The 18,310-nt window shown below is 43.9% G+C and overlaps 1 protein-coding gene and 1 long non-coding RNA gene across 2 annotated transcripts; both read left to right on the top strand.

Moving 5' to 3' along the window:
* Nucleotides 1-1,765: 1,765 nt before the first annotated feature.
* Nucleotides 1,766-2,071, top strand: LOC148292409 (auxin-induced protein 15A-like). The gene has a single exon (XM_088245807.1). The coding sequence runs from the start codon at nucleotides 1,766-1,768 to the stop codon at nucleotides 2,069-2,071; it is 306 nt and encodes a 101-aa protein (XP_088101933.1).
* Nucleotides 2,072-7,523: 5,452 nt separating this feature from the next.
* On the top strand, nucleotides 7,524-8,308 carry LOC148292408 (uncharacterized). Its single transcript, XR_015826082.1, has 3 exons — nucleotides 7,524-7,903; nucleotides 8,057-8,114; nucleotides 8,214-8,308. It is a non-coding gene; the product is annotated as an uncharacterized LOC148292408 (long non-coding RNA).
* Nucleotides 8,309-18,310: the final 10,002 nt, after the last annotated feature.

Here is an 18,310-nt window from a genome sequence, read left to right as displayed (position 1 = left end):
TTGGTGATCCCCTTGAGAAATTCACTAATGAAAGAATAAGTTACAACTTTGGTTTACAAAGAAACCCCCTTAGAACTCTATTCTCTCCCAAGCTCTCTTTTCTCTCTCACCCCTTGCTCAACACTTGATACACTTGTGAACACTCTCACAACTCTTGGTGTTTCCCCCCTTTGGTGTCTAGACTACTCAAGACTCAACTCAGCTCTCTCTTGAACTGATTGCCCTCTCTCTCTTCCTCCCTTGGTGAGATAACCTCCCTTTGAACACAATAGCTCCCAGCTACTTGACAACTTTGAGATTAACCACACAATTGCTGTCTTGCTTCCTCTTCCCTTTAATACACAAGCCTTTGGACTTCAGAAGAGACTCCTTCTTTCCTCCCACGTTCTGCCCTTGGTTACCTAACATGGACCACAACTTGGGCAGACCAGAGGCTAGGCATTGATAGCTGCAACTTCAGCCACCCTATCTAGAGCTATAGGGTAGGTACTCTTTGAAACAAGTCAACTATCCTCATTCAATGGTGCTCCAGCTTTTCCAGCACCTTGCTAGACCTCCTAGAACCCATAACACACCTTAGAGGCCCGAGGGATTAGGTAGGGAACCAATACATGTGAAGGCCTCTTGAAAAACGCGTGGAAGAAAACAGTACAGTAGCCTGGCGACCGGTCGCCCGTTACTGGCGACCGGTCGCTTTGCAGGCGACCGGTCGCTTGCACCTTGCGACTGGTCGCTTTTCGCGACTTCCAGCTTCTCCTCCAGACTTCGAATCTGCTTCAAACGACCGATCGCAAATACCCAGCGACCGGTCGCTTCCTCCTTCACTTGCATACTTAATGTGAGCCATTTTTCCAACAGATGGACCCCAAATGAGAGACATTAGCTCATGGAGTATCACATGGACATGTCTTCTAAGTAATCAAGAGAGACTCATGAGTTAATTTCTATAACGGAGGAACATCATGTCCCACATAATTAAAATCTGAAATACTGGGTTACGTACCCGGTGCAAAAATCACAAAATGCAAGCTGCCAGCTTATGTGATAGTCACAATCTATTCCTGCAGTGATTTGGAGCCATGAACTTAAAAGGTTATGATAGCTGAATTCAGAGCAGATAAACACCCACCATGTGGTTTTGTTCTATGAAAGATCAAATTCCAGCACCAGTCCCTGGTTTATAAAGTAGGTATACGTACCATTTTCTTCAGTCAATTCAGAAATTGGCACTATCTCTCATGTTCACTTTACGTATGATGTGTGTTGCAAAGTAGCCTGTTGTTAGGAAAATTAATTTCTATGAGAGAGTTGGTCCACAAGTTAGTACTGGGTCCACTTGGTGTCAAGCATGTCTTTGATCTGCGAAAGGCTCACACTTTAAATAGGATATACATATATTTGTATTAGTCTTTTAATTACTTCGGTTGGTCGCTGCAGCTATTAAGAGAGGTAGGACATGATGTTTCTTCATTTTGGGCATTGGCTTGTGAGTTTCCCTTGATTTATTGGAAGACAAGTCCATGCGATACTCCATGAGCTAATGTCCCTCACTAATTGGGTCCATCTCAGTGTCTCATCCCCAATCATTTTAGGTAACAGATTGTTTTCAGTATACTACTTCGTCTATATATACACATACGATCAGATTGAGGAACAAAGAAAAACAAGTCTTTCATTGATCACATAAATTCAAAGATTTCTCTGTTCTGCAATTTATTTGAAATCTTCAATTTTCGTTCTCTTGTCATTGAGAAATTTCAAAACCATGGGTTTCCGGTTGCCTGGTATTCTACATGTTAAGAAAAATCTTCTTCAGTCTGTACCAACTGCAAACCAAGTACATTCAAAGGCCTTATATGTCCCTAAAGGCTATTTTGCAGTCTATGTTGGGGAGAGCCAGAAGAAGAGGTTTGTCATTCCAGTGTCGTACTTGAACCACCCTTCTTTCCAAGATTTGTTAAGTCAAGCTGAAGAAGAATTTGGATATGATCATCCAATGGGTGGTATCATGATCCGCTGCAACGAAGACACCTGTGGGAGCAAATTTCCTCCCACTAGAATATTCGCCTAAAGATTCCTTCGTCTTCTCCGCACCTCTCTCTCCCTGCAAAACAGATCGGAGTAAAAGGACCACACCCGGGGGGTGTTGGCCAAAGGCCCTCCGATGCCTAAGTTAGGATGGGTGTTTCAAGGAAAACCGGGTGGCCGGAGCCGTGTGTGGAGGCCGGAGCCTTGTGTGTGAGAGAGAGAAAGAAGATGGTGGCTAGGGTTTGTGAAGGATAATTTCTGCAGAGTTTCAGTAGGAATTTAGACGTACCTTAACCCTTGTGTGTAGCTAGGTAATTTATAGGAGCCTCAGAGGCTAGGGTTTCAGAGGAATAATTCTGTAGATGGAAGGGAATTATTCCTCCCCAATTTGGCCAGATTTGACTAATTAGGGATTTGATTTACTTGATTTAAATCAAATCCCTAATCAGGATGGCAATCAAATCAATACCTAATTTAATTAGGTAACTCCTCCATTAATTGAGAATATTCGTAGGAATCAAATCAATCCTTAACCTAATTAGGTAACATTCTATTTAATTGGATAATCCCCAATTAAATTGAATAATTTCCAATTAGGTCAAATAATCCTCAAATGGAAGGAATTATTTGACCTAGGGTTACGAATTAATTCGGTTCCCACAAATGCCCCCCAACTTCTGCATGGCGCGTGGTGGCATGTAGGAGATGTAAATTATCAGTTGGGCTGTCCAACTGTAATTGGGCTTCCTTCTTGGATTTGGGCTCCTGAGTTGAGGAGGTATTTGACTTGCCAATTGGACTTTGGCTTGGGCAGTCTAGCTGTAGATCTGCCCACGATGAAGTCGCAGTCTCACGATCAAGGAATACGTCTCCACAGCCAAAGCAGCCGAGACCTTCTTCTGCCACGAGCAAGTCTTCCTCAAGGAGGGTCTCGTCTGCTGAGAAGGTCCTTATGGGAGTTGCTCCTGCCTCGTTTGCTAGGATCAAGCGCCTCGTCAGCATGAATAGTAAGCATGTCAGTAGCATACAGGAGGTTCAGGATATTCTGCTCAAGTCTCCGGTTGAACTGCCCAAAACTAGTTATCTGCCTTATAAAGAGGCTGCATAGAAGCAAGGTTTGGGTTGCCTGCACTGATCCGGGGATCAAACTGAGAAGACTGTGCCTCTGTTCAGCAGTCACGACTCGTCTGCAAAGCCACGAACAGTCAAGCGCGGAGCTAACTCAATGTTGCAAGTTGTAGCCAAGAGAGATAAAAAGTCGTTTGCTCGAGCAAAAAGTCCTTCAGTTGCGCAAACTACCGATCCGGATGTCGGTGAGAGCTCTGCTAGTCAAGTTTGACACTCATGTTGAAGCCACAGAGGCATCCAAGCATGAAATTGCTGCTAATGCATACAAGTTGGGATACTTGGACTGCAGGAACGGTGCTCCTCCTTGTTGCCCTCTCGAACATGAAGATGGTGAGCAGCTCTATCTTGACTTGCCCCCTGCTCAAAGTGAGCAGTTCAATGCTGTGGATGTAGAAGCAGTTGAAGAGCAGGTAGCTGATGAAGCTGCAATGCAGGAAGACGACGCCAAAGGTGGTGCAGCTGATGAGAATAGGGCAGATGCGGAGGAGGAGGCAGCTGGGGCTGCTGAGCAGATGATGCCGGTTGAGCAGAATCAGGCTCATTTCTTGTTGAACTTGACTGGTTGGCAGCTTTGTAATGGAATTTTCAGTTGTCTTTCAAACTTCAATTCTCATTGTATCTTGTAAGTGTATGTCCGGAGACATAGCGCTTGAAAGAGACTCCATTGAGTTTGTACTCGAGAAGTAGCTTGCCTACAATTGAGGTAAGGCTTGTAGCCTGTGTGCGTATGTCGGGGACATAGCGCTTGAAAAAGGCTCCATGAAGTTTGTACTCGAGAAGTATTTTACCTTTAGTGGAGGTAAGGCTTGTCGCCTGTGGGCGTATGTCAAGGACATAGCGCTCGAAAAATGCTCCATTGAGTTTGTGCTCGGGGAGCAACTTGTCTGCAATTGAGGTAAGGCTTGTAGCATGTGTGCGTATGTCGGGGACATGGCGCTTGAAAAAGGGGCTCCATGAAGTTTGTACTCGAGAAGTAGCTTGCCTTCAGTGGAGATAAGGCTTATCGCATGTGGGCATATGTCGGGGACATAGCACTTGAAAAAGGCTCAATGAAGTTTGTACTCGAGAAGTAGCTTGCCTTCAGTGGAGGTAAGGCTTATCGCTTGTGGGCGTATGTCGGGGACATAGCGCTCAAAAAATGCTCCATTGAGTTTGTGCTCAGGGAGCAGCTTGTCTGCAATAGAGGTTGACTTTCATATGCTTGCAGTTTTGGTCAAGACTCCCCACCTCAATGCTCATGGAAGGGACTGTGATGTGTGGGGGGATGATTGCTTCTATCCCATAGGCTAGGGAAAATGGTGTCTTGCCGGTTGACCTCCTTTTGGTTGTGCGATAAGCCCATAGGACTCCTGGCATCTCGTCGACCCATTTTCCTTATGCGCCTTCCAGTCTTTTCTTCAGGCAGTCCAACACGATCTTGTTGGATGCCTCTGCTTGGCCATTGCCTTGGGGGTATCTTGGAGTTGACAAGTGCTGCTTGATGCCATACTTCGCAAGGACTGTGGTGATCTGCCTGCCCATGAACTGTGTACCATTGTCGGTGACTATTGACTCGGGCATCCGAATCGGCAGATGATGTTCTTCCAGATAAACCGTTCGACATCAGCTTCCTTGGTAGAGGATAGCCTCGGCCTCGATCCATTTGGTGAAGTAATTTGTGGCAACGATCATCATCTTCTTGTTGGCAGGTGCTGTCGGCATAGGTCCCACCAAGTCGATGGCCCATTGCATGAAAGGCCATGGACTGTTCTGCGGATGGTATTCCTCAACTGGCAAGCCAGGGATCGGCTTATATCGTTGGCACCGATCACATCTTTGAGCATACTCCGTGAAGTCTTGGCGCATGGTAGGCCAGAAGTAGCCTATGCTGAGAGCCTTCTGGGCAAGCGATCTGCCCCCATTCGCCGTCGTGTATTTGGCAAAGAACCTCGAGCGTCTGCGGGTACACGCCCCAGCTCATTTTTGGTTCGACGCTCCGTCTACGCGCAACTGCCACATGTCTTTAGGTTGGTCAGGTTCATCGGAGGTCTTGTCTGCTCTCGAACTTCCCTTCTTTATGCTGACCAGCTTCTCTTCTTCAGCCAATGGTGTGAATTCTGCGACAAAGTCTGCCAAAGCCTGGGCTTTTATTGCAGTCTTCGGCCGGTAGAGGAGGTCGTATTGGCTTAGCTCTATAGCACACTTCATGAGTCATTGAGACGCGTCAGGGCTGTGCAGCATTGACCTCAAAGAAAAGTCGGTCATGACGATGACTCGATGAGCTTGGTAGTAAGGTCGTAGCTTTCTCGCGGAAACTACAAGGGCCAAAATGAGCTTCTCCAATTTTGGGTAGCGAGTCTTTGCATCGAGAAGGGCTTTTGACGTGTAGAATACCGGATGTTGGGCCCCCAGTTCTTCTCGGATGAGAGCTGAGCTGACGGCTGAGTTGGACACCGCCAGGTACACGAACAAGTCTTCACCAGGAACTGGCTTCGAGAGCAGGGGAGGTGAAGTGAGGTAAGTCTTTAAATTCTGGAAAGCTTCTTCGCACTCCTCATCCCATTTATCTCTTTGGCCCTTCTTTAAAGCCCTGAAGAATGGTCTGCACTTGTCAGTGGATCTCGAGAGGAATCGGTTAAGGGCCGCTGCTCTGCCCGTCAGACTTTGTATTTCCTTTACTGTTGAAGGTGACTTCATCTCGAGAATGGCCTTGATTTGGCGTGGGTGCGCCTCGATACCTCGTTGAGTTACTAGGTATCCCAGGAATCGGCCGGACGATACACCGAACGTGCACTTACTTGGATTCAACTTCATGCGATACTGGTGAAGCAGGCTAAACGCCTCAGTGAGGTTCTTGATGTGGTCTGCTCACTTAGGGGCTTTGACCAGCATGTCATCCACGTAGACTTCCATGGTCTTGCCGATCTGCTCCTTGAAAATTTTATTCACGAGCCTTTGGTAGGTTGCTCCGGTGTTCTTCAGCCCAAAAGGCATGACCTTGTAGCAGTAGGTCCCTCTTTCTATGATGAAAGAAGTCTTCGCCTTGTCATCTTTGTACATTAGGATTTGATTATAGCCGGAGTAGGCGTCCATGAAGCTGAGCAGCTGATTGCCGGAAGTTGAATCCACGAGCTGATCGATTCTCGGCAATGGGAAGTTGTCTTTAGGCAAGCTTTGTTGAGGTCGATGTAATCGACACAAACTCTCCATTTGCCCTTTTCTTGCTTTGCCACCAGTACAACGTTGGCCAGCCATTCTGAGTAGGAGACCTCTTCAATGAAGCCAGCAGCTAGAAGCTTATCGATCTCAGCTTCGATGATCGCAACTCGCTCGGGAGCGAAGTTGCGTCTCTTCTGCACCACGGGTTTGCTGGCGGGGTTGACATGGAGTCGGTGGCGGATGATGTTCGGGTCGATGCCAGGCATGTCAGATGGCGACCACGCAAACATGTCTTTGTTCTTCTGGAGGAAGGTGGTCAGCTCCACCTTCTCGTCTAGGCTTAGGCGCGAGCCGATCCGCACTTTTTTGTCCGGCTGGTCAGGATCGAGGGGTACTAACTCAACGTCTTCCTCAGGCTTCCAACCTTGTTCAAGGGAGCCTTCCGGGCGGATTCCCTCGTCTCAATCCTTCTTGTCTAGATTCTGGCGCGAGCCGATCTGCGCTTCTTTGTCTGGCTGGTCAGGATCGAGGGGTACTAACTCAACATCATCCTCAGGCTTCCAACCCTTTTCAGGGGAGTCTTCCGAGTGGATTCCCTCGCCTTGATCCTAGCTCCTTAATTGCTATTTTGAGGTAGCAACTCCCTTCCCATTCAGGCTTGCTTGTCTGCTGGGAGTGTTTCCTGCCTCGTCAGTAGCCAGCATTACTGGTGTAAGCTGCAGCTGTTTGCTCTTCTTAAGCCCTTGGGCTGTGCATCTCCTTGCCATGGCTTGGTCACTATTGATCTGCCCGATACCGCCTCCAGGGATGGGGTAGAGGTGTCAAACGGGACGGGCCGACCCAGCACAGCACGAGCTCAGCCCATTTAAATGAGGCACGGCACGAGCACGAGCACGAATATTAATGGGCTGTGCTCGGCACGGTGCAAAAGCTTGGACCGGGCCGGGATTAAAAAAAAGGTCCAATGGACCGGGCCGGCCCGTGGCTCGAAATTAAATGGGCTTGGCCCGAGCCTGCTTTAAGCACGGCACGAGCCCGAGCCCGCTTCAAGCACGGCACAAGCCCGAGCCCGCTTCAAGCCTCTATTGCATTTTTTTTCAGACCAAAAAAAAAAATAGTTGGAATAACAATTAAAAATTTGAGTAATGAAAATAAAATATAAAATAATAAAAACAAAATTGGAAGTTGGACTCGTTGAAAGTTGAAACACCCCAGCATTAATATTGACTTAACAAACATAACCAACTTGGTTGGAGTTGAAGGGTTGGAACTTGGAGAGTTGGAGTTGGACTCAAACAGTCGAAGCGTGAGGCCATGCGTGAAGAAGCAATGAAAACAAACCATCATCACCTCCTCTTCCTCTTGATTTCTGCATCTCCTCTTCCTCTTCCAACATATCATAAATCTTTAGGAAATATCCCTAATTATAAAAACCCCAAATCTGTGTTGGAAGATCCATATAGCATCATAAACCAAAACCTGTGTTGGAGGCATCTAAATAGCTTGCGAATCATCAGCAAGGACCAATTCTTTTGCACCGGTACTGTTGCGAGACTTGTATTTGGCTGCTCATGAGCTTTCTCTGATTCTACAGAGTTGGATGTGCAAGGTAAGAGCTTTAACATATAGTTTATATGTTTGGTTGCTCAAAATTTGTGAGAAACATTGATTGTAGGGTCTGATCTTGTTTTTATTTTTATTTTTAATTATTTATCAAAGACAACAGTCTAAATTTTTTGATTTTTTGGTGTGGGTTTTGCAGATTCTACCCTCTGGGTTCAAATTGAGAGACAAGAAGGAAGATTCAGTCGAATTGAATGGTAAGTTTCTGGTTTGGATTTTCAAACATTCTTTTCTTAATAACAAACTCTATACAAAAAGCTCAACACATTAACCCCATTGAGAATATATTTTGACAGAAAGCTGAAATGGATCCTCGAGGTATTTGATGTGCGTTTTTAACAAGTATTTGAGGGCGTGAAATTCTATTGGAGATTCTATAATCACAAAGGGAGGTATTTATTTATTTTTTCTGGTTAATGGATCCTCGAGATTATATTGATTTTGGTGAGCATTATGATAATAATTTTGAACATCTTAATCCTGATGACATGCCTAATCATGAGAATAACTTAACCTCTAATGATGTGGAGCAACCTATGCATGCTGATATGCCTCTTGAATCAAACACTCAAGAAGAAAACATTGATCAAACTGAGGTTAAAAAAAGTAAAAAAAACTTCTGAAGTTTGGAAACGTTTTAAAGTTTGTGACCAAAAACTTGATGATGGGACTATTCTTCCAAAGGCTATGTGTATTTATTGCAAGCATACTTTGACCTGTAAAACTGCAAATGGTACTGGGCATCTTCGTAGGCATTTTAATGCATGTCTTAAAAAAAATGGTTATAATCATGCTAGGCAGTCTCAACTATCTGCAAATACTGGAATCTCTTCATTTAAGTACTCTCAAGCTAAAATGAGAGTTGAGTTAGCTAGATTTATTGCATGTGCTGAATTGCCCTTTCGTTTTGCTGAAAATCGTTGTTTTGAAAGATTTGTTCAAGTGGCTTTGCAACCAGAATTTAAGAAAATTTCTCGCAATACTAATAGGGGTGATGTTGTGAAACTTTATGATGAGGAAAAGAAAAAATTGATAAATGTTTTCTCTAATTTGAAGGGTTCTATTGCTGTGACTTCTGACATGTGGGATGGTGGTAATAATTTGCCTTTTATTTGTGTTACTGCCCATTATATTGATGAAAATTGGTTGTTGCAGAAAAGAATTATTGCGTTTCGTCTTCTTGAATTTCTACATACTGGTAGTTCTATTTTTCATGGTATGATGAATGTGTTTAAGGAGTATAACATTACTCATAAAATATTTTCTATTACTTTTGACAATGCTTCCAATAATTCTTCTGCTATTGAGCAATTTAAACATGTTTTGCATCCTTCTTACGAAGGGAAATTTTTTCATATGAGGTGTGTGTGTCACATAATTAATCTAATGGTGCAAGATGGATTAAAAGTTATTAAAACCCAGCTTCAATTGATTAGGGATGCTATTGGTTATATTTCTTCTAGTAGCTCTAGGCAACAAGACTTTGCTCACCTTTGTATGTCTCATGGCTTGAAACCTATAAAATTGAAAAAAGACATGCATATTCATTGGAACTCAACTTATCACATGCTTAAAAGTTGTAAAGGTTTCACCAATGTCATCAATTTTTATTACAATAATAAAATGAATGATAATCTGTTGAGGGACGAAGAGTGGAATGTATGCTTTACTTTGGTGGACTTTTTCAAAGTTTTTTATGATGCTACATGTAACTGTTCTTGTGTTTATTATCCGACATCTCCTATCGCACTTCATGATTTATTTTCAATTAGTGCTACCTTTGCTAAATACACACATGTAATTTTACAGACATTTGTGAGCAAATGGAAACTAAATATAAAAAGTATTGGACAGAGATTCCTTATACTTTTTGTTTTGGTGCAATAATGGATCCTAGAATTAAAGTAAGTGGTTTGGAAGTAATATTGACTGAAATTTCAAGAAATTTATCAATTACTTTACCACTTACAATATCCAATATTCAGAAGACATTCAATGATACTTATTTGTTGTATGAGAAGAAATATATTGTTGGTACGATAGCTACACAAACTGCTCCAACTGTTCATTTATTTGGTTCATCTTCATCTAGTAGTGCAGCTGTTTTTGGTATGCTTGCTAGCAAAGGAAAACAAAAGAGTGTAATGAGTTCTCGTACTGAAGTTTTTAAGTATTTGGATACTGCATTTGTTGAATTTATGACTGAGGAAGAAAGAAATAATTTCAATATTTTGGATTGGTGGAAAGCACATGAAAAGAACTTTCCTGTGCTTTCCATTATGGCACGTGATGTACTAGCAACTCCGGTGCCCATAGTAGCTTCGGAGTCTGCTTTTAGTGCAGGTGGTTGTGTGCTGGACGAAAAGAGGACGAGGCTTACTCCTCAAATATGCGAGGCACTTATGTGTTTTAAGGATTGGGAAGATGCTGATTTTCGAACTCAAAGTTTTGTAGATGAAGATCTCTCATATTTTGAAGATGACAGCACAAGTTCCCTTAATGAAGAAAGTTAGTTGAGGTTGGTACCTATAAGCAAACAAAATACCTACCTAGAAGTTATTGTATGATGCAGGTTTATATACTTGTCCAAAATGGAAATTTTTTGCTGTAATATCTTAATCCTCTGCTGGAATTTTCTGGCATTATAGTTTTGCTTGCAGTGCCCCTCATGCAAACTATGCAAGAATTCTCTACTGCTGCAAGCATCCTTTCATTCTTAACCTCGTATGTTTTGATATCCTTGGCCACAAACTACAGACTAGCACTTACATTAGTTTGTTTGGTATTTTTATATAGCAATTACATTAGTTTGTTTACTTATGTAGATGAAATGTTGTCTGCAGATTTACAATGGAGAACAACATCATGGGTTTGACCATCTTCTTGGCACTTGTTTACATACGCAATTTATCGTGGGAAGTCTCTGCAATATCTTTAGTTGTCTTGATTATTTGCACATTCTTGGGACTTCCTACCAGCATCAGCAGAAAATTCACATTTTGGACAAGTATTTGATTGGCTGCATATTACCCGGTGTCCTAGATTAATTTTGTTTTCCATTTTGTGTAATTTGGGAGGGCAATGGTACTCTTTTTCCTTGACCGGATTTTCCTCCTTTGGGGGTTTTTTAAGGCAAGGTTTTAATGAGGCCACTTTTTTGCCCTCCACACTTTCATATTGTTTAGATGTTTGATTGATTAATGTTTTTAAATAGTTTATCATTCCTTGCTTCTAATTACATTTTTTATGTTTATAATATGAATTATGTAGTGGAAAAAAAAAACAAGTGAAAAAAAAATTTCAAATTAAATGGGTTGGTTCTTGGGCCCGAGTATGGCACGAGCACGAGCACGAGCACGGCACGAGCCCGGCCCAGCCCGGCCCGTTTCAATTTGGACATGGGCTTTGGGCCGGGCTGGGATCTATGATTTTACTAAATGGGCCGGCACGGCACGACCCGATAAATTAAATGGGCCGGCCCGGCACAGCATGAAAATGTTAAAAGCACGAGTTTAAATGGGATGGGCCTGGCCGGCACGGCCCGTTTGACACCTCTAGGATGGGGTAGCAGATCTTTTGGTGTAGAGCAGATGTGATGGCTTCGATCTTGCTAATCCATGGTCGGCCCAAGATACCGTTGTAGGGAGAGATCTCGTCGATGACCATAAAGGTTTGCGAGCATACCACTGGGGTTGAGTGGACATCTAGGTCAATTGTCCCAACAGTGATTGACGTGGCCCCATTGAAGCCGGTGAGTGATCGGGCAAGTTTGCTGATCTTGGGCCCCAACCCCATCTGTTGGATAACAGATAGTTGCAGGATGTTGGCTGCGCTGCCCTCATCCACGTGAACTCGCTCGATCACAGCTTGTTCAATTTGGATGCAGATTACTAGGGCGTCATTGTGCGGTAGATCAAGCCAGATCAAGTCCTTATTCTAAAAGCCGATGATGGGTGTATCTGCAATGACTGGTACGCCCGTTGTGACTTGGGAGACATAAGTCGCCTGCGCGATCTTTCTCTTACGCTCCTTGGTGGTCAGCCCGGACTCCTGGGAGTCAGCTAGAATGGTGTTGATCCGTATGACCTTTTGGGGAGGTTCCTTGGCAGCCGCATCACAATCCTTGATCTGCTGGATGGCTTTCTTTGCAAGGAATTCTGTGCAATGGCCGTCTCTGACCAGCTCCTCAAGGTGCCTTTTTCAGGCGTTGCAGTTGTTTGTGTAACGACCGTGCTCCCCGTGGAATGCACAGTATTTATTGGTGTCCCTCATAGAGGGATCTCCCCTCATAGGTGGTGATCTTCTCACCCACGGCTTGTTCTTCACTTGTGCCAGGATCTGGTGGATCGGGATAGTGAACTCAGTGAAGGTTCCTGTTTCCGAGCCTCCCTCTTGGGGTCGCGATCTGCCCTTGTCTCTAGCTTTAGGCTCGAACTTGTTGCTTTTTTGGCTTGCCTGCCTTGTCGGGTGATCAGCTTGCTTGCCGGCTTTCTTCGCCGCAATACGATCGTCATCCCAAAGTGCGTAGCGCTCTGCCGTCGCGAAGACCTCTGCCAAGGTTTGGCTTGGAGTTATGGCCAGTTCACGATATAGCTCATGTTCTGTTGGCAAGCCTTTTTTGAAAGCTGAGGATGCAACTTGGTCATTTCATCCTATGATGTTCCCCTTCTCAGCCTTGAATCGTCTGATGTAGTCTCGAAGAGACTCGTCTGGTTTCTTGTGCAGGTTGAACAAGTGGTCTGCATGCTTTCTGACCGTCTTGTAGGAGGTGTACTCCTTTGTGAAGATGAGGGCGAACTCCTTGAAGTTGCCTATTGACCCAGACAGTAGAGTGTGGAACCAGTCTTGAGCCGCTCCTCGCAAAGTCATCGCGAACACTTTGCCCATCAGGGCGTCGTCTGCCTTGTACAAGATCATGGCACTCTTAAAGTGCCTCAAATGGCTCTCAGGGTCGGAGTCTCCCTTAAACGGAGTGATGGATGGCGTTGTGAACCGTTTCAGCGGTGCAGCTCGTTCCACCTCGTCCATAAAGGATGAGCAGTCGACTTGAGCAATTTCCTTGTGCAGGGCCTCATCCGTGCTTCCTTTAAGTTGGAGACTTTGGAGTCGGTCATTCACTAACTTCTCGACATTTTCTGCCCGCAGGGCTAGTGGTTCGGGTCGATGTCTTCGGTGTCTCGAGCGCCGCTGGTTAACTTCCTCCTCGGTTCCCAAGGGTCGATCCTCTTGGTTGTTCTGCTCGTGGGACAGATTAGGAGATTGAGCTTGTGAGGAGTCCTCTACGGCTTGTTGCCGTGTGTTGGTCCTCGAGCGGGCTGGTGAGCGTCGATTGTTGCGCTCGTCACGCGATTGTTCACGAACTCGAGCTCCTTGTGAGCCCAGCCTGGATTGGTTACTTCCTTGTGGGCCCAAGCGGGCGTGGACATTGTACTGTGGGCCCAAGCGGGCATGGACATTGGACTGTGGGCCCAACCTTTCGCGTACATTGGTCCTTGGACCTAACCTCAAACGGATCGTCGACCGACTCAGAGTATGACTTGCAGATGATTGTGTCTCGCCAGCACGATCTCGTTCTCTCTCCTGCCCGTTTGCCCTTGCTTGACCGGCTTGGGACCTCTCGAACTGCTCGCTAACATGCTCGTGCGTCCTCCTCTCCTCGTCATGGGGTCCAAGGTTAGGGCCTTGGTTCAAGTTAATCTGCCTGAGTAGCTGGCCAATCAGGTTGTTTTGATCGTCGACCCTTTGTGTGAGCTGATCAACCCGTGAGTTAAGGTCCACCTGACCAGAGGTGTGCATTGGGCCCAATGGCACGTGGGCTAGGGCTCCATTAGACGCGTACACAGGTGCATACGTCAAGTGTGGTGGCAGAGGAGGGAGAGAAAGGATATGCTCCAAGGCTGGGGAGGCACCAAAGTAGCCATGGGGCTTTGCAGCAAATCCGGCAGTTGAGTGGTGTGGCTGCTGCTGTGTTCCGACAGCAGGATGGCGCGGCAGAACAGCTCCGGCCACTGGAGCCTGCTGCGGCTGTTCTGCGAAGCGCTTGGAGGTGGACGCAAGGCGTTGGCAGCCACGATTCCGTGAGGTTGCAGAGAGGCTTCCACCACGAAACCATGAGGCGGGCCCGTCGTGGTGGTGTTACTCTTCGAACATCTTGTATCGACCATGGTTAATTGGAAAAAGTTGTGGAAAATGAATTTGGAGCACGCTTTAAGTATAATTTCGCGCTCTCAATGAAAGAACCAATTTGTGGGAGCAAATTTCCTCCCACGAGAATGTTCGCCTAAAGATTCCTTCGTCTTCTCCGCACCTCTCTCTCCCTGCAAAACAGATTGGAGTAAAAGGACCACACCCGGGGGGTGTTGGCCAAAGGCCCTCCGATGCCTAAGTTAGGATGGGTGTTTCAAGGAAAACCGGGTGGCCGGAGCCGTGTGTGGAGGCCAGAGCCTTGTGTGAGAGAGAGAGAAAGAAGATGGTGGCTAGGGTTTGTGAAGGATAATTTCTGTAGAGTTTCAGTAGGAATTTAGACGTACCTTGACCCTTGTGCGTAGCCAAGTATTTATAGGAGCCTTGGAGGCTAGGGTTTCAGAGGAATAATTCTGTAGATGGAAAGGAATTATTCCTCCCCGATTAGGTGAGATTTGATTAATAGGAATCAAATCAGTCCCAATTTTAATTAGGTAACTCCCAATTAGGTCAAATAATCCTCAAATGGAAGGAATTATTTGACCTAGGGTGATTTAATTCGGTTCCCACCGGAGTGGCGTAGGTTAACTTGTTTACTTTTTTATTTAGTTATTTATATTTATTTTTAGTTATAGTAAGTTGACAAAAATACCCTCATATTTAACGGAAACTTTAACGGAGTTAGACTAAGGTAGTGAATCACAACACTTAACCAAATTTAGGTGGATAAAAATAAAAATTAAAAGTTCAGGTGGTAATGGCGCACACGTCTATAAGGATAATAATGAAATGGATTCATGATTTTATAAAAAAATCCTAACTGCGCTCTAGTCCCCTTTCTCCTTACTGACAACCAACCGCAAGGAAGCTAAGGAAGGAAGGTGACCACTACCCTTCCTCTCCTCATCTCCCTTTCTTTTTTTCCCATATTTTCCCTTTCTCTTATCCCCTCTTCTCCTCCTCTTCCCCTCTCCAGATAGTTTAGATCTGTTTGTCTGTTTTTTTTTTGTTTGGTTGTTTTTGCAATGTTCTAGGTGACTGGTATTGTCTTTGTCTTGGCTGTGATGACAGTAGTGACGCTGGATTATGTCTCTCCTCTGTTTTAAAGATGGCAGCAACAGCAACCCTGGTGGTAGTTGTTAGGATGTGGTGCTCTTCTCTACTCTGCGCTGATCGAAGAACTATGCTTGGTCATAGGAGGTGTTCTTTGTCAGGTTATGAGTTGAAGTGGAGTGCTTCTCAGGGGTCATTTTATTGTTGTTTCCGTGTTCTCTCCTAGTTTCTACTATGGTATGCCTTGTAGTTTGTGTGGGTGTCAAAGTACTATAATTTTGCTCATAGAAGGCTTCTTTTGACAGTTGGGATGTTCTGCGGTCCTCTACTATGGGTTTACTATTTGGGGTTTCTACAATCCTCTCATATTGTGTTGGTCTCTCGTAGCGGTTCTCGTCGGAGGTCTTTGTGTTAGTTTTCTTTTTTGATTTGTTCTTTTATTGTAATGGCCCAAAGTGACCTGAATTGGACTCTCTTGTTAGTCCATGACATGTGTGGTACTCTTTCCTCCCCTCGGGTTTGTCCCATGAGGTTGTCCTAGAAAGGTTTTAAAAAGGCCACTGTATCATGTCGTTGTTGGCGAGTCCTTATTTAGTTAGGATTTTTGGTTACTTACCATTTACTTAGTCCTATTATAAATGAGTTTTATTTCCTATTTTATATAGGGTGAACACATCTTTGTACTTGTATAAATACCTCTATATTGGAGAAGAATACTGATATGAGCATAATTAAATATTTGTCATACTTTGTTTGACTTGGTATCAGAGCCAGGTTCTCTTGTGACCTGTGTTTGCATTCTTCTTGCAATTGAAGTGTCCTCCCCTTCTCTTCGCGCTCGCGGGGGGGCCGGGGGGTGAAAAAGAAATGTTTCTCTTTCTCATGGAGATATTGCCTCTTTCTTGACTCCGACAACCCATTCTTTTCAGGGGGAGATGAGGATTGAAGAGAAGTTATGTCTGCATGAGCTAAAGTTGATATGGAAGAACTTGTCGTTGTCGTTTCCTGAAGTTGTTGCTATTACCGTTGCCCCTACTACTGCCTTTAATGCTGCCTTTGCTTGCTTCGCTTTCAGTTGATGTGGTCATTGTCATTGTTGTTGATGTGGTCGTGCCCTTTGCCTTTATTTGCCCTTGCTTTGCTTTTGCCTTGCCTTACCTTATTTTTAGGAAACCTTGCCTTTGCCGTGCTCATAGGGTATCTGTATTTTGCCTTACCTACTGCCGTGCTCATAGGGTTTGTGTGTTCTATTTTATCTACTGCCGTGCTCACAAGGTTTTTGTGTTCTGCCTTACCCACTGCCGTGCTCGCTGGGTTTCTGTGTTCTGCTTTTATGTGTTCTTCTATGTGCCCTATTTCTGAGGGTTTTTATGACAAAGCCTTCTCTACAGTTGTTCAATTGGTCAATGTCAAGTATGGTGTTCTATGACTTGCTTGTCAAGTTGGGCATGAGAAATATCTTTGCCCCAACTTGAGGGGGAGTGTTGGCGAGTCCTTATTTCGTTAGGATTTTGGTTACTTACCATTTATTTAGTCATATCATGAATGAGATTTATTTCGATATTGTAATTTAGATATATTTCGTATTTTATTTAGGGTTAACAAATCTTTGTACTTGTATAAATACCTTCATTAGATAAGAATAATAATATGAGCATATATGAGCATAATTGAATATTTGTCATACTTTGTTTGACTGTCCTTCTTTGTACGTCTTTGTTTTTATGAATGAATTCTCTTTCTCAGAAAAAAAAAAAAAAAAAAAAAAAAAAAGAGGGAATATAATGAAACTTAAAGACAAATAAAATATAAAAAATTGCTGGACTAAGAATACTCAATCCTTTTCTACTTTAGTAATGACTCAATTATTTTTCTTTTATAACGTGTAGCGCAAGTGGAATAAATGGTGATTTCTGGAGGTACATGTCCAACCAAACTTTTACACAATATACTGCTCTAGCTTCTAATGTAATGTATGCCACAACCATGAAAGCTTTGTTGCTTCCATTTCTTGAAAAGGCGTGTAATTTTCAAAGAATTGAAGAAAACCTGAGATAGAGAGAAACGAAATTGATTATTGATTATTATTCACTCTGAACTATTGCAATAGAAAGGAGTTAGCTTTATATAGCTCTCCTGTGCTAACAGTTCTTAACAGATTTTGTAACTAAACTAAGAGGCTCATAGCTCGCAACCTAATATATATATATATAATTTATAAAGAGTCTTCTGCTTATCATGTATTTATATCTGACCACAAAGCACGATCTACCTTGATCATGGGCATGTGGGTGGCTTCAACAGAAGAAGCACGTACAAGTTCAACAGGTGCGATGCGAAGAATAATATAGAGATAGTTCTGACTCTTAAAGCTCAGATGCTAGAGTCCCACATGGAAAAAAAGTTGAAAGATATAAATCCTTCTAAGTACTTACACCAAGCATTGTAATTGACGAACCTTGTAGCATGGACTTGTAACTAAGCAGGACATTAAAGTGATTGGGTATGATGGAGTCCAAGCCGAGTGGACGAGGTGGTCTTCATCTTGTCACCACCTACATTTTAATTCTCACATTTAACACGCCCTAAGCCTTGAGGATAGATGGGCACCCTGCCCTTGGGTTGCAAGGGCACCTCACCATCAATGGGTGGGTGGCAAGAACAAATTGAAAATTCAAATGATGCGACCTAGAGAGTGAAGGCAATTACAGTTTCTAACTGGCCTGACCCCAAAGATGTAGGTACCTCGCCCTTGCGTGCTCTTGGCTTGACCACTCATCCTACCATCACTTTTTTAAGCATCAGGCACTCAAAATTAGGAAATATATTTAAATTACAATAGGAAATAAATCTCATTTATAATAGGGCTACATAAATCGTAAGTAATCAAAATCCTAACTAAATAAGGAGTCGCCAACACTCTCCCTCAAGTTGGGGCAAAGATATTCTGCATGCCCAACTTGACAAGCGAGTCATAGAACACCATACTTGACATTGACCAATCGAACAACTGTAGAGAAGGCCTTGTCATAAAAACCCTCAAAAATAGGGCACATAGAAGAACACATAAAAGCAAAACACAGAAACCCTGCGAGCACGACAGTAGGTAAGGCAGAACACAAAAACCTTGTGAGTACGACAGTAGATAAAATAGAAC

This window comes from Prunus avium, chromosome 8 (genome assembly GCF_965620075.1).
Source record: "Prunus avium chromosome 8, drPruAviu1.hap1.1, whole genome shotgun sequence".
NCBI classification, from domain to species: domain Eukaryota; kingdom Viridiplantae; phylum Streptophyta; class Magnoliopsida; order Rosales; family Rosaceae; genus Prunus; species Prunus avium.
This window is presented reverse-complemented; position numbering and strand designations above follow the sequence as displayed.